Source organism: Thunnus thynnus, chromosome 8, assembly GCF_963924715.1.
Source record: "Thunnus thynnus chromosome 8, fThuThy2.1, whole genome shotgun sequence".
Classification (NCBI taxonomy): domain Eukaryota; kingdom Metazoa; phylum Chordata; class Actinopteri; order Scombriformes; family Scombridae; genus Thunnus; species Thunnus thynnus.
The window spans coordinates 2,368,267-2,384,907 of record NC_089524.1 but is presented as its reverse complement, the minus strand read 5'-3'; the positions used below and the strand labels follow the sequence as shown (position 1 = coordinate 2,384,907).

Below are 16,641 nucleotides of genomic sequence, written 5' to 3'. Positions count from 1 at the left end.
CATTTTTACAGACTGTTAACACAGAACAGAACTCGCCTTCGACTCCTCACACCTGCTGATCATCATCCAGCCAGCGGCAAGTTTCATTCACATTTATCACAAGAGGAATGCAGCTCATCCTGTGTCTGACGGAGTATCAGTCGGCCTCCGAAACAAACAGGAGAATAAGAACTTTTTACCTCTGACTTTTTCCTCCAGCTGCCGTCTAGAGTTGAGGATCTGGTCCATGTCGGAGTGGATCAGCACCTCCTGCTGCCGGACCGACACTCGACAGTCCTCCTTCAGCTCGGAAAGACCCTCCAACAGATGCTCCTGGACCAGGATGTAGGCCGCCTCCACCGTCTGAGCACAAACACCAGTCATTAAATATATGTCAAAAGAAGAATTGGACACTGTCTTCAGAGTTGATATCCCTCTGGACCCTTTAATTTTCTTACTGGAGAAGATACCAGAAAACTTGCTCTCTAAGGACCAATGCTATATGTTACATATTCTGTTAATGACTGCGAAGAAAATGATTACTGTTAATTGGATGCAGCCATGTGCACCCACAAAAGCTCAATGGATACAGAAGATTAAGCAGGTACACACCATGGAAAATATGACTGTTATTTTACAGTTTAAAGTACCACTATTCATAAGAAGATGGGCCCCAGTCATTCTGGGACTGAAATTATGCTAACACCTTAAATGTAATGTACAATTTTATATCATATACTTTGACCCTGCACAACCAAGAATTGCGGTATAACATTTAATGACAAGGTGACCTTTTTGTTTGTCTGTTTTGGGTTTTTGTTTTTGTTTTTTTTGCGTTGCTGTCTCAGTTGGTGTAATTGCTTTTGTTTTTGTTTTTATTTGTCTGTTTGTTTGTAGCCCCCTATGGGAGGGTTAGGTTGTGTATATTTGTATTGAATGTATGTCTGTGTTTGTATTGCCTGCAAGTTCGATAAAGGCAATAAAGTTCTAAAAAAAAATAAATATATATCAGCTTTCCATTTGCCTCATTTCTGCATTTGTAAGATCAGATTACTAAATACAGTTTATTAAGAGCGTGACTCACGGCGAACCAGACTCTCTTCTTCTCTGTCTTCTTGGCTTTGAGGCGAGGCAGCATGTCTTTCTCCAGAGACGGCAGCAGCTGCTCCATCACCAGGTTCGCCAACACCTGAAACGCACACAAACACGACCGCAGCTGAGATTTTACTTCCATCACCGATTCACCGATACTCACAAGTCAGCGTAAAATAAAAGTAAAATAAAACCAGTGGAGCTTACTGGTGAGTCAAGCAAACCAGACAAAACAGCGTTCAGGAGTCAGATTACTAAAGATGTTTATAATGAAATTAAACAAAGAGAAGTGAAGAAATCCTCACACTGAAGAAGCTGTGTATTATTTTGTCAATCAATTAATCAATTGGTTTATTAAATGTCAGCTTACAATGTTCAGTTTACTCTCATGTATGACAAAGAAAAAGCAGCAAATCTTCATTATAAAGAAACTGGAAACAATCATTTTTGCTTGAAAAAAAAGACAAACGATTATAAAAATAGTTGCTGATTAATTTCCCAGTAATCAATTAAATCAATACATTGTTTTAGCTCTGCATATAGATACATCTGCACATATTTTTGTATGTGAATAACTATAGTATTAGTCAAGTCTGTTAACTTTGCGGATTTATGACTTTGCAGCTGTGCTTATAAAACACGGCGAAGCTGTTTGTGCTGTTTGTGCTGCCAACATTTCAGTCATTCCACTAATTTCTCAGCTCTTACTCCTGTCTGTGTGTGTGTGTGTGTGTGTGTGTGTGTGTGTGTGTGTGTGTGCCAGGCGTGTGCTATGTGCTGAAGGGGGGAGGGGGGGGTGAAAAATGCCGGTGAGTGAGTACAAGCATGTGTACTTTGCTACGTATTTTTACCGCACGTGTATGAACGGCATGAAAAAACAGGAAATGTCTGACTTATTGCTGAAACTAAATGACCTCAGCAAAGGCTTCCTGCAGCAAGTCAAACTTCCTTTCACCTCCAACTAATTTTGAACAAACACAATGCGAGTGAACGACCACACAATGGAGCATTTTACATTCTCATTATGCTCCGCTTTAAAGGGAACCGAGGGGAAACCGAGCAGGAAGCGCACAGAGAGAGAGAGAGAGAGGAAATAAAGAAGGAAAGAGAGTAAAAGATGACTGTCTGAGCGAACAGAAGCTCCTCTCTTCTCCTGTTTTCACCCTCCTGCTGCTGGAAAGATTAAAGCAAACAGACTGTGAAGCAAATGAGCCGTGACTCTGTTTCATACACACCCTTCATCAACAGCCTGAAAATATGATGTTCAACCTTTTCTCTCGTTTCATCTCTGAACTCAGAACCGCTTACTGTAATTATATAAACAGTTAGCAACATTTCAGCTGTGCTCACTTTCACTTTTACCTCCAAAAAATGAAGTTGTTTATCTGAATAAACTGTTGGCTTGTTTACAACATGACTGCTCATGTGTCTTGAATCATCAGACAACATGTTCTCAGATCTCAGCTATTAAATTAAATTAAACATGTCCAAGTTGTAATAAACTGGAATTTAATAACGTACAGGTGTGAGATTGATATCTGTCCTCCCAGCGTATTTCCCAAAATGTTGAGTTTAATGGGAGGAAATCATTTCTGTAACAGTATTATGGGCTGTATGTAGTGTGAGAATGTATTGATTATACTGTGTTTGTAGCTGCTGGCATCGTTAACACGTGACGGCGGTGATGGAGAAGCGACGTACCCTGACATCACTGCCGATCAGCATGTCCCAGGCTTCATATCTGCCTTTGTCCTGCCTGTACAGCTGGATGGCTTTGAGGAAGGCCTGAACCTCACACGTCTTCTTCTTCAGGAAGTCTGACAGAGGAAATAAAAAATAAAACCAGGTTCATTGTGGATAAAGTGGCAGATCTACGTGTCCGTCTTGATTCAGTGCTGCAGCTGAATTTATTTCAACGCTCCGTCAACGTGCTTCGGCTGCACAGAGCTGCGTTCTGCTTCAACGTGATTAAAAAAAAGCTCCTTTCCTGTTCCATTGGTGGACCTTGTGTGATGAGCCTGTTGCCATGGCAACTGCTGAAAGTGGTTCAAGTGATGCTGAACAGCCAAAGTCTATCAAACACTCACGTTCCTTGAGGGCTTGAGGGGTTAAAAGTTCAGATCATACTGATCTTCTTTAATCATTCCTGCAGCATTAATCCACCTCTGCAGATATTTAGGAGTGTAATATGGACTGTTAATGACATTAACGTCTATCAAACCATCCTACCTTGGTTCTGGTGTCGGATGCAGTTGGACAGGATGGAGAGGAAGGCGGCCTGCTTGGCCTGCTGTCTGAAGCAGAAGTAGGAGTCTCTCCTGTAGGGGAGACGCAGGTAGACAGGAAACTGACCCGGCATCCCCGACAGAGTAGGAGCAAAGTCCTCTTTCACATCTGGAACAGAAAACATGTTTGTTGTTCAAGTTTTGTTATCGATTAATCGATTAGTCTATAAAATGTCAGGAAACAATGAAAAAAAAAAAACATGAGGAGATAGTAAGTAAAGGTAAGTAACAGTAATCATTATTTTACAAAGGGAACTGTATGAAGGTGGGTCTTAGATGAAAGGTTGTATCTTAAACAGCAGTCAGGTGTCCATATTTCCTCGCTGTAATCATTCCTCCTGTTCATACTGGATATTAAAAGATCCTTCAAATGTGTTTTCAATGTAAGTGATGACAGTCATTTAAAGGTCTCTGTATATTCAGCTTCAGCAGTCTGAGTTAGTCATATCAAGTGGATATCTGACACATTTACAGTCTTTTTAGCATCAAATTCCCTCTTTGTGTTTCCCTGTTGAGCTGCAGGTGGAAGTATAGTAACAAAAAGAGGAACTTTGGCACTAAAAAGACTGTAACGGTGAAAGATATCTACTTGATTTGACTCATTTGGACGCTGAAGCTTCATATTAGCTTCAGATAAACTTTTAAATACAGTTTTTTGCACAGATGGGGGAAAATCTGACAGTGAATTTTAATAAATACAAGATGAACCCTTGGAAAACCTTTGAGATTACTCCTTCATAACTTTTTACACTTTTTTTTAATCCACACTGAGCCCTCAGCTGTTGCCAAATAATTGAAATCAAACACTAGACAAATACACTCACCAAGCACTTTATTATTAGGAACACCTGTGCAACTTAATGCAATCCAATAAAAACAGCTCTGCCATAAATTCTATTTTTATGAAGCTTTTAGTTTTTGACCACCCCATTAACATACATGAGGGGTACACCAGTACACCACCACCACCACCACCCACTACGACTTCAATAATAAACATAAAGTATAATTATCACCTTTCCGACAATGTCAACAAAAACTGAAAATGTATAAGCTTCATAAAAGTAGAATTTATGGCAGAGCTGTTGTTGGATACAGGTGCTCCTAATAAAGTGCTCGGTGAGTGTACATGATACTCGAGAGGTATTTAAACGTACCCGTTATTATTTTTAACTTAGCTAGATTGGATGACCTTTTGCCTCCTTAAACGTCAGCAACACATAATGTTTGTCTGTTAGTGAGCAAAAAAAGTTCAGGTACTTAAAAGAGTGCTCCACCGATTTAGCATTGCACTCTGATTACAGTCTTTTTTTTATTCCACATAGTTGTCTTCCTTGTCAAAACCTACATGGTGCCTACATTACCCACGATGCAACTTGGCTCGATTCACTCGACTGTGCAGATTCGGATGTGAGTTATGCTAGTAGCAGCTAACGTAGCCTGTTAGCTGAGAGATGAGAAGCTCCAGAGAGGTCTGCTAACCTCACTACTTCTTTCAAACTCCAACAACAACCAGATTTTTTAAATTTTCAAAGGTGTCGTCTTCCGCCTCAACCGACGCTGACTCAAGTGACATCATCACTGACATCATAAGATGGAAAATCAGTGCAGTTACCCTTTAATGCTAATATAATAGACCCTTTTTATAAACAACTGTCAGGACAAACTTTACCTGTTTTTTTACTCTACTAGTTGTTAATATTTTGGTTGTTAGTGTGTGAACATTAGTCCGGCTGTTGACATTTAATTCTAATTAAATGTTGGATTTTCTGTCCTGTGTTGCTTTTCCCAGGTGTTTGATCACCTACCAATTATTATATTACGAGTGTCTCTCCTGACTAAACAGTTGGATCTGTTGAAGGATGAGCTTCTTACGTAATGGTGTCATTTGACTGTTTGCACACAAACATGCACTCATACAGGAACGCTAGACACAGCAGAGTAGAGTATGTTCCTATATGTGCTTTGTTCACCTGTTTGCCACAGAGTACAGGTGTATAATATGTACTCAGTGACATAATGCAGAAGTCATGCTGCAATAAGTGATCAAAAATGTGATTTTTTTTTTAGGTCTTTGAATCCTCCTCTGCCTCCAAAATAGTTTTTAAAACGTAAATAACTTAAAAAAACAGGGAAACTGTGTCAACATCTCTCTGGATATTTGTTTCCCCCCCCCCCCCCCCATCTCTTCATCCGTGTTTAAACTTTGTGTCTTAACCGCAGAAAACCATGTTTCCCACCTATAGGTGCTCTAACAAAGATAAAAGCAGCTCAGGTGGCAGTTTAGGGAACACGCAGGACTGAAGGAATTTAGTAAGAACAGTGTTCAGGATGCCGGAGAGCAAAGACTGTCTGAACTTTTTGAATTATATTGTTTAACTCTGTACATATTCCACAAAATCTGGTGATTACGGATGCCAAAATATCCCTTTAGAAAAGCGCCATTAAAAGTTCCTTCTAGCCAAAGCAGCGGTTAAAACGGGTCAAATCTGTTTTATGGTGCAGAATACAGTTATTTTCACAAGACAACTTACAAATGTCCATGTGAAAATCAGGGAATAAATCCTACTGGCACTGCACACATAGTTCATGCTTTATTATTTGTTATAGCTCTCTGGACTCGTTTTTACTTTTTTCACTTTTTTATGGAGTTAAACATTTTCTGAGTGGTCTCTGCTGCAAGACAAGCTCGTTCACTATGATCAGCATCATCCAGCAGCTGGAAACAACCTCTGGATGTGTGGGTGTATGGGAAAGGTTTTAATGTACACTGGGGATGGGAAGGACATGTCCCCCTAATTTATTAAAATCTGAAAGTCCAACTGCCAAAATTAAAGATGAAAGAAGCTCTGAGTTGACCAAAATGTTAATATGATTACCTGAGTCACCTTCAGTTATTACTGTACACTCACAGCTGTTTAACTTTAGATCAGCAGAGTGTTTTGCCCTGGCTTTCGCCTCTCAGGCAACATATGGAGCTGTATGCTGCCTGACAGGAAGCCTGCAGACACTACTCAGGGCTCCCTAAACCTCTACTAAAGAATAACTATTATTTACAGATAATTCTTCTAAAAAGACGCTAGAGCTAGGGCTGTGACTAATCGATTAGATCAAATCTTCGTTTTCGTATTCCTTTCGTCACTGCCCAGCTGAATAACTGGTTTCCTGTGTACCTGCAGGCAGGTTTGAACAGGCGCCGGGTCAGACTCTGTTTCCACGGTATTTACTGTCAGCCTTCCCGCAAAAGCCAACCATGAGAGTCACTCCATGACTCACAGAGATCAGACTCACCGTGTGACAGAACAGAACATCAACCTGACGTTAACCTGAGTCAACACATCTGATTTTACCTGGTTTCATGAGCCAGCCTCTAACCACTATTTAATTAGGCCCCTTCAAACATGACAGGGCCCCAAAACTGACCCATTAAAAGTTTAAATATGAACTTTTGACTCTGTTTTTAATCAGACCAAGTTGGAGTCTAAAAGGATTTGTCTGGCAATTTTCTATATTTTTCCATTTCTCAACAAATTTCATGCGCAGTCAAACCAACAATGAACTGACCTACTAACAAGTCTTGTGTGTGTTTCCAAAGCCTGATATATCTTATTCCTCTGTGCCGTAGACCTCCGTTATTGTCCAAAAACTATTAGCTATGAGCACCTTCAGCAAACAGCTGCTTATTTCCACATCCAGCAGTTACGGAACAACATTATCATTCATTTGGAGTCGTGTTTCTGTCCACCTGGTGAATGTAAGTCCAATATTCACTCTCTTTTAGCTCTGTTTTTGCTCTCTAGCAACTCCTGAGGGAAATATCTGGCTCTTTAGCTGCTAAACTGTGTCTGTTTGCCGTTTGGTGCTGAGCAGATAGTGTACAGCGGCTTTTTACAGCTTTTTCTCTCTGAAAACGACGCTATGAGAGCGCTGAGAGTGAACCAAAACAGTAAAGCTGCAGCCGGACAGATAAACAATGAGCTGAAACTCGCTATAAAGCTCCATATAGCCAAGAGGAGCTGCTGATAATTCTCTGTAGGTTCATCACTACGAGCCACAACCAACACATCACACACTGAAAAGCTCATATATTGATATTATGAAAATATTTATTATAGTCGTTTTAATGATTGATTAAAAGATAAGATCATATACAAGTAAAAATGAGACCCAATTTGTGATAAAACCAGAATTACTGTGTTACTGTGTGCACTCACTGGTGTCATCAGGGAAGCATTTGTCCACCATGGCCATGTACTTCTCCTCTGTGGTCAGAACAGTGCCCCCTGTAGGCAGCAGCTTGTGGCGCGGAGGAATCCCTTTAACAAAAGTCTAATAAAAAAGGACAGAAGAAGAAGAGGAAGGAAAGTGTGGTGGGGTGTTGGAGGAGGAAGACAACAACAAAACATAAGTGAGATTATTCAGTAGTGACCCTTTAGTGTCTCAGATTGACTCCATTGGACCGTCGATAGCAGTTTCATGGTCCTGCTCACCTCCAGGCTGTCGTGACACTCCAGACAGTAGTTGGCTCTCACCACCACGTACCTCTCCCTCCACTTCCTGGTGTCGTCAAAATAAAGCACACCCTCCTCATACAGCACCTCGCCTTCCTCCAGTGCGTCCTGTTGAACACACATGAACAAACAAACTGCTTCGATTTCGTGCACTGAGGAAGTTATAAACAGAGGCCTGTTTCTTACACAATACCCTCAAGACCTCTGAGTCGCTGCTCACGTCTCTGTTTTATTCATTGATTCAAATAGTTCAGCTCGTTAACGGCCGTAGCCAATCAGAGCTGTAGTGAGTTTAAGAATGGAAGCAAACGTCAGAAAAATGTCCAGTGACACATAATTGCCACAGAAATGGCAACAAGCACAAAAGACATCAACTTATAGAAATAACTCTTATAAATCGACATATTTATTTCTTTCTTCACATTTCTAAAAGATGAATAAAAAATCTCCTCCTCTCTGCAGTTACAGTAAATAAAGGCCCTTAAAAGGCCTTAGTTTAATGATCCATCATGCTACATATTGTTTGAAATCAGTTACTGCAGGTTTTCTATCCCCATTGCCTCTTTTTTTCCATTTCACACATTTTTATTACCAAGAAGCTCTGACACCGCCTGATAACATAACAGGTGTCAGTCACACCTGCAGAAGTGCTGATTGGTGTGATTCTTCTGCCAACATGGAACCAAACCTCTATGGAGCTCCCAAAGGGTCACGGCAAGATTTTTTTTTTGCATTCCCTTTGCAATAGTTTTGCGTTCCCATGTTTCCTCAGTGAAACCCCTCTGGGATCCAGCTCTTTCATAATCAAGCGGACATCCTCTTTTCTTTCTCGTAGGCCGTACTCTACATTTATAAGACATCCATCTGTATCTGTGCAGTTGCCCTTGAGTACAGTAACTGGTCACAAATGAAATTTCTGAGACCTCTTGATCGCAGAATTTGTTTAAGTTTACTTTCACTAATTACATAACCAGGCCTATTGAGCAGTAGCACTACATCAGCAAACTCAATGCCCAGTTCAAAGTAAAATTCGATGAGCTGATCCATTCTGGGGCGTTGCGCTGGGAGCAGCTGAGTGGAAATAGACATATGGCTCAGAAGGAATGGAGGAATATGGAGGGCTCCATAAACCTCTGACTCATTAGACCATATTTTTTAAACTGTATGGTCGTGCTGCTGATTCAGAGGTCTGAAACCAGTGTAAACATTCAGGCACGTACCCTCTGTTTGAGCAGCTGCGTGATCTGCTCTTTGTGCTGCTCCAGGTCATCTTCTACCTGAGAGAACCGGGACACCGAGAACTGCTTCCTGTAGTATGGACTGAACCCCTTCAGCTCAGCCTCGGCTTGGCCTGCAGGAACACACACACAGAAAATATATTAAAAATATTACTCAGAAGTTGGACCAACACAAAAAGCACCTTTTGTGCTGGAGGTTTGGCTTTAAATACTGAGTATCAGCCCACTGCCTGGTCAGATGTCAGACCAGCTTTAAGAAGGTGAGGACATGTTGCTGCAGGCAGAGGATGAAATATGAACCAGGAAGTTCAGTTCAGCTAAAAACACAAAAGAGTCCATATTTGTACTTAAATGACACCAGATTCTACAGGTTTAAAGGAAAGACAGTTAGTCATCATGATGTATTTGCTACTTTGATGAACAGTAGGTTAGCTGCAAGTTAGGAAGGAGTGGAACGGTTATATGAATTTACAAATATTTTGATAGTTTTGAAGTTGGTGACTCCCAAACTGGGATCACACATGACCAGTGGAAAACTGATAAATCAGAGTCACTTGGGAGCAATAAACAAATATGAGTGCTGTGATATCAGCAAGGCAATCCAGATTTGTTAACAAGACTTATTCAGAACAAACACTTGCACGCACAAGAAGAAAAGAAGCAGTGATGCTCATCAAGCAAACATGACTCACATCCAACATATGAAATAACGCATGTTGCTCATAGTAGTGAGGTCAAAGTTGACAGAACAAAAACTAACTTGTTTTAAAGGGGACATATTCTGTATTTTATGATTTTCTGTCATTGTCAGGGCTTCAACCTGCTTTGAATGTTTCATTTGCAAAAGTGACCCCTACTTCCTCCTCTTGATGACATTAGATTGTTCACACATGCCCACAAACGGCCGTCCGTTCCATAGTCTTTGTTGCTAAGGTTGTTTGCATTGTCCAATCACATATTTCGGGTCATACATGTACGGATGGATTTGAGAAGTTGACATTTGGAGTAAAGAAGGAGAAAAAGAAGTGAAATCCTGCTACTATAGTTTGTTTATGTAGCCTCCGGAGCTGAAGGAAACTTCCTGAAGCTGACCAATCAGAACAGAATGGGCTTATCAGGAGGCGGGGCCTTAAAACGGCCTGTTTCAGACAGAGGCTGAACTGAGGGGCTGCAAAAAGGACCAGTAAAAAATAAATAAGGAGTTTTTTAACTGTAAATCATGCAAAGATATTCCAGTAGAGCCCCAGATTATAAACATAGAGCTGGAATTGTGCTTGATATGTCCTCTTTAAGTTATTTATGAAGCAATATTCTCTGGTTTCTGCTTTTCAAATGTGAAGATTTACAATTTTCCTTTGTTTTATATCATTACAAACTGAATATTTTTGGGTTCTGGACTGTTGGATCAACATCACATCGGGCTCTCAGAACTGGCTAGGCTAACTACATCCTGAGTCCTCACTTTTAGAATGAAACCTATTTCACAAAATACTAAAAATTTTCATTTTAGATTCATCTACATAAAAGCAGCTGTGCTAATTAAAACCATAAGGAGCTGAATTTGAAATCTTTTTGTTTTGGAAGTTTGTGCATCATTTTTGCCAAAAGCTTCACACACACACACACAACAGAGGTTTCTAAAAAAAAAAACAAAAAAACAAAACCTGAGCTCAATTTGACACTTATTTTCCATCTCAAGTCTTCCTCCAGCCTGACTAAAAACACCAGATGATATCACACACGGTGATTCCTGCACAATACTGTAATCAGGTCACCAAGGCTGCTGTTAGCGCTCGTTAGCATCTTTCTGGAGTTTATGAGTAATTTCTGTCCAATACACAAGTGTCCAATCAGACTGTGTGTCTCTGTCAAAGTCTCTAAGGCCGCTCTCGCTATACAGCATCAACCAGATCTCTTTACTTTGTGTTCTCTCTCAGTCCCTGCTGTGGTTTGTCAACCTATGACTGCTGGCAGTACATTCACAAGATCACTGAGAGAAAAGAAAAAACGTCTCAGATTTCACTCTGTTCCTGCTAAAACCAGACCAGATTCCTGACGCAGGGGGATTCAGTTTCTTAGGAAAAAACCAAACAAAGCTCAGCAAACAGACAGACTAAACCTCTAAAAAAAAAAAGTCACCGGATAAATGTTCCCATTTTTGCTTTCTATTTTCTCTCTGTACAGCTGCAAACTACATCATCGGCAGCAAAATTCATTAAATGAGTATTTACTCAGCTTTAAATGCTCAATATCCACAAACTATTATAGGTAAGTCCCTGTGACACACCACCCACTTAACGGATAAACATGCCTGAGAGTGCGGCCGCTGTTTATCCTCCTTCACTGTACGCTGAGTGTTAATGTCGGGGTTGATCTCTCTCTGTCATTATCTTGCTGGGTAGCTGCAGGAGGTTTTTCAATGGGGATGATGGAACGAGGCCACACAAACCCGCTCAACATCACTATGGAAACAGAGGCTGCGGCGCTCCATCACACTGTATCTCTGAGCTGCAGATGAGGTTTTAAAAACAGGGAGAGTCGACTGATGGAAACAGGTTTTTGTAGCTGAGTTACAGAAGGGAGAAAGTTTCAAAAAGAAAAAAGTCTATGAGGTATAAAATGAATCCCTTAATTTTTATTCTTTAAATTTCATTCATTTAATGATTAATAATGATGTAATTAATGTTTAGTAAGGGGACAATTAATGGATTACAATATTAAGGTATTATCTGTGTAATTTAACAGCTTTTTCAGGGGTAAAAAACACTGAAAATTTACCAAATAACAGAAGCATTTATACCGTTATGTCCTGTGTGGTGTGTTCTGTGAACCTGCCCTTTCCCTCTAGTTTCAGGGAGTTGAGACCAATCATTGCTCCTATTGGTGGCAGCTAATCAACCTATAAAATGCCCTACACCTGCTAACCCTAGGAAACGGCCCCGCTGACACTTCGTGAATACTCAACAACAGCACTGATCTTGACTGGAAGGGGTTGAACTTGTCCCTGATTTACTTTCTTGCCAAGTGTGAGCAAGTGTGAGTTTTTGCAAACTCACACTTGCTCAGGTTCAGGGGTCAGTGAGGAATTTTCAAGGCACTGGAAAACAGTCAGGAGAGTGTTCATGGGACTCTCCCAGTCAGGTGACTACACTACGACATCATCTAAATACACTACGACATCATCTACATAGGCCTCACAGTCGCATCAGACAACATTTTCCACATAAGTCGCTGAAAGGTGGCAGGGGCGTTACATATGCCAAACACCATCACAGTGTACAGCAGCCTTTAAGCAAATCTAGCTTGGTCACATAGCAATCTGTTCCCACCCTATCAATGCAGTCTTCAACACGGGGAAGAGGGAAAGAGTCAGGCTTGGTTACATTATTAACCTTCCTATAGTCTGTACAGAACCAGAGGTTTTGGAATCAACAGAAAGGAGAAAGTGCTGCAAGACTGCAAGACCATTGCTCAACTTGTTTGTGCATTTAGCACACTTCATAGGGGTCACGTGGTAAGGATGCGGCTTGATAGGAGCACTATCACCTACATCAGTGTCATGCTGCAGTACATTTGTGTGTGTGGGGGGGTACATCTGAAAACTTTCTGACTCAGGAAGAGCCTTACCTTAAAAAGGCCTTAAACCTTCCAATGAACCCTTTAAACAGCTTCACTCAGGAGCTGAATGAAGGATACAGAAAATATACTGTATGAAACAATTTGATCAACCTAATAAAAGGTGTATGTATGTTACACCAACACCACACCTATAGGATGTTTTTCACACTATTTGGTAAACCTTAAAGGTTTTTAACACGCTAAAAATCCCTTATATTATGGTGATAGTCTGCTAATACCCCTAAATATCCATTGACCCCAAATCTGGAGTGAACCTCTGAACCTTTGAACCTTTAAATTAAGAGAATTTTAAGGTGCAAGTTGAGGGGTAACGGTGATGTTATTTTTTATATTTTAAAGGGTTTTTACCTCCTTTAAATGGTGGAGATAATCCATTAAAAAACCCCTCAATATATTCTAGTCCAAACATACTACTTTGTTTTTTTCTATTGGAATTTACATGTTATTATCGTTTTTCAGGGATTTTTTAAAGATATATATGTTTATCCTTTCTGGTTGTAATGAGGAACAGCATTTCATTTTTTTTTTTTATGTATGACAGTAAACTAAATCTTGAATCTTAAAAAACCCTCAAAATCTCCTTCACTTGCACCTCAAAATATTTCACACACATAACATTAGCTAAAACATAAACATAATTACACCTTCAATTGAAATATTTCAAATGAATGTGATCATTCAGGGGGAAAGTCATGTATCCCTTAAAATCTAATTGATTTGTTAATTAAGGGCTTTTGAAAGCAAAAGGTCACTGCTACCATGACAAACATCTTGAACTGGATTCAGGTGTGTTTTCAGGGGTAAATTGCAGGTCAGTTAAAGGTAGTTTAAGTGGTTGTTGTTTTACAGTGTAAGTAAGGCAGAGGTTGGTGGTTCATCTGCAGCTGCAGTTTGAAGCTCAGACAATCCCCCGGGAATCATCTTGTTTTTTCCTCAAGTCTAAACAATGCAGCATTTAAAAGCTTAGATCTGTCTCTCATGTCCCTGTTGACCCTGACCAGGCCTTTTCCCTACTGATCAGCTAATCAACACACACACACAGCACAATATCCAATCATGCACACACACATTAACAAGCACACTGTGGATATCCTGCTCCTGTTATGGGCAGCTTCCACCTCCTGACCAGTAACTCTCCACCGAGATGCCATTCTTTTCCACATGTTTTCCCCTCCTAGTGCTGGATGGTTATTTCAGAAGGTCTGCTGGGGGGGGTCTGTCCAATCGATCTGCCAAGTAGATATCTTGAAATCTACTGGGCAGATTTCCATCAAAACCATGATCCCTAGAGGATGAATCCACCTCTGGACGTGAGGTCTTTACTGTGCCAACATTTGGAATCCACTCCAAAACAGACCCATGAAAAACAAACCTGACATGAACACAGGGCTGATACTAATGACTGTTTACATTATTGTATCTGTCTTATCTGTCAGCTAATTTCTCGATTAATGGATTAGTTTATAGATTAGTCTATAAAATGGCAGAAAATTATGAAAAATTTCAATCACTGTTTCCCAAAACCCAAGGTGATGTTCTCCAATGTCTTGTTCTGTCTGGACCAACAGTCCACAACCAAATATTCAATCTATCATAACTAAAGAAAACCAAAAAATATTCACATTTAAGAAGTGGGAACCAGATAATTTTGGCGTTTTCTTCTTGAAAAATGACAAAATAATTGCTCATTAGATTTCAGTCAATCAATTAATCAACTAATCATTGTGGCTCAACATGCATAAATTAATTTTTAATCTTCAAAGGACCTGAAGACGCCAACACTGGCAGCTGAATGATGCTCAACCACAAAAAGACATTTGACATATGCACACACAGATCTGAGACCTGCACCAATACAACAGGACCCTACCAGACCTGATCAGACTAAAGATAACTCAGACTCTTGTGGTTGGAAACAGGAAACAAACAAGCAGTCTCCTCTGGCAAGGTCCACTGTTGGGTTAATGCCTCCATCCACCCCTCCTCCTCTGAATGAGGAAGTCTGGCTACATATACGGATGACATCTGTCACTCAAACATAACTATTACGACCTTTTATGTTGTCTGTCTTGGGAGGACCGTCTCCATTTATGATGCTGAGAATAAGAGGTGCAGGTTTCAGTCTGCAAGTTTTTATTCCAGTCAGTTACCTCAGCAGGTGATTTGATGAGTTCTTCCCCTCTAATTGGAAGAGTGCAAATCAGTTGATGAAATCTTTAGTTGGAATTAAAAACCTGCAGGCTGTTTGTGCTCCATGGCTCATGGTTTACCACCCCTGATCTGATCTAAAAGACAGAAGTTTTGCAGAGTCACAGGCTTTCCTCTGGCACCATAAACTTCACTTTTTTCTCATAAATATTTTTTTTTTTTTTTTTACTGAAGCTCTGTTATTGTTGGTGCAGATGTATGCTTAAGTTTTCCATAAAATAAAGTCAGTACAAGAGAATGCAGAACATTATGAGCCCACAGAGAAAGATAGAAAGAGAAAACAGATGCTTGAAAAAATCAGAGGGGGGATGATTCTGAAATGTTTTTATTCATGAAAATAAATCAGAACCACAGTGGACCTTTATAGACTCTGAAGCCTATTAGGCTATTTCTTGCAGCTGTTACATTAACTTTAATAAAAACAATTACGGAACTTGAACTTGACCACTGCATTTGCAGGAATATTTGAATCCATTTTTAAAAGTTTAATTCATCAAGCAGCGTGATATTTTCATTCTCAGCGCTGTGATCTCAACTTCACGTCTTGTCCTTTCCTCACTGGACACATAGGAGATGTGATCATATACAATAAATCAAAAAGGTTAAATTTTAATTTAACATGACAGAATTAAATCCCCCCAACGCTCCTTTCAGTGCTGTGGATACTCGGCCAGACACGCCAAAACACTTAATATCATTCTTGTAAGTCACTGTTTAATTCAGCTCTATGTGCAGCGCGCAGCAAACTTTAATAATTAATAGAAAATAATCAAAACATGTAATAGCACAACATGATGTCATTGTAAAAATAAATATACTACAGTATATGCCTACTTGTCAGACTAAGAAAAGAGTCTGCTTTGATGACAGACTTTTGTCTTCTTTTTATGCTTCTTCTGGAGGGGTCATCCGCGGCGTGTCAACGTGTTTGACCGACATCTCTGCAAATCTCTGAGTAGGGAAGGAGGCGGCCTCTGGTCCATGTACTGCGTCATCACGTAACTCCTGGTCCATTCACTGTGCCATCACGGAGCCACTGGTCCATTTACTGCATCATCACGGAGCCACTGGTCCATTTACTGCATCATCATGGAGCCACTGGTCCATTTACTGTGTCAACATGTAGCCACTGGTCCATTTACTGCGTCATCACGTACCCACTGGTCCATTTACTGCGTCATCATGTAGCCACTGGTCCATTTACTGCGTCATCATGTAGCCACTGGTCCATTTACTGTGCCATCATGTAGCCACTGGTCCATTTACTGTGTCATCATGTAGCCACTGGTCCATTTACTGCGTCATCATGTAGCCACTGGTCTATTTACTGTGCCATCATGTAGCCACTGGTCCATTTACTGTGTCATCATGTAGCCACTGGTCCATTTACTGCGTCATCATGGAGCCACTGGTCCATTTACTGCGTCATCACGGAGCCACTGGTCCATTTACTGCATCATCACAGAGCCACTGGTCCATTTACTGCGTCATCATGGAGCCACTGGTCCATTTACTGCATCATCATGTAGCCACTGGTCCATTTACTGTGTCATCATGTAGCCACTGGTCCATTTACTGCATCATCACAGAGCCACTGGTCCATTTACTGCGTCATCATGTAGCCAGTGGTCCATTTACTGCGTCATCTCGGAGCCACTGGTCCATTTACTGTGTCATCATGTAGCCACT

The 16,641-nt window shown here is 40.5% G+C and overlaps 1 protein-coding gene across 1 annotated transcript in view; it reads right to left on the bottom strand.

Annotated features, from left to right (window-relative positions):
• niban1a (niban apoptosis regulator 1a) overlaps positions 1-16,641 on the bottom strand; it is a 36,946-nt gene that overhangs the window by 6,074 nt on the left and 14,231 nt on the right. Inside the window, exons 2-8 of the mRNA XM_067596119.1 lie at positions 9,088-9,218; positions 7,847-7,975; positions 7,571-7,685; positions 3,301-3,465; positions 2,773-2,888; positions 1,064-1,168; positions 180-342 (exon numbers count right to left, since the gene is read on the bottom strand). Coding sequence (XP_067452220.1) covers positions 180-342; positions 1,064-1,168; positions 2,773-2,888; positions 3,301-3,465; positions 7,571-7,685; positions 7,847-7,975; positions 9,088-9,218 — 924 coding nt within the window. The remainder of the gene's footprint in view (positions 1-179; positions 343-1,063; positions 1,169-2,772; positions 2,889-3,300; positions 3,466-7,570; positions 7,686-7,846; positions 7,976-9,087; positions 9,219-16,641) is intronic.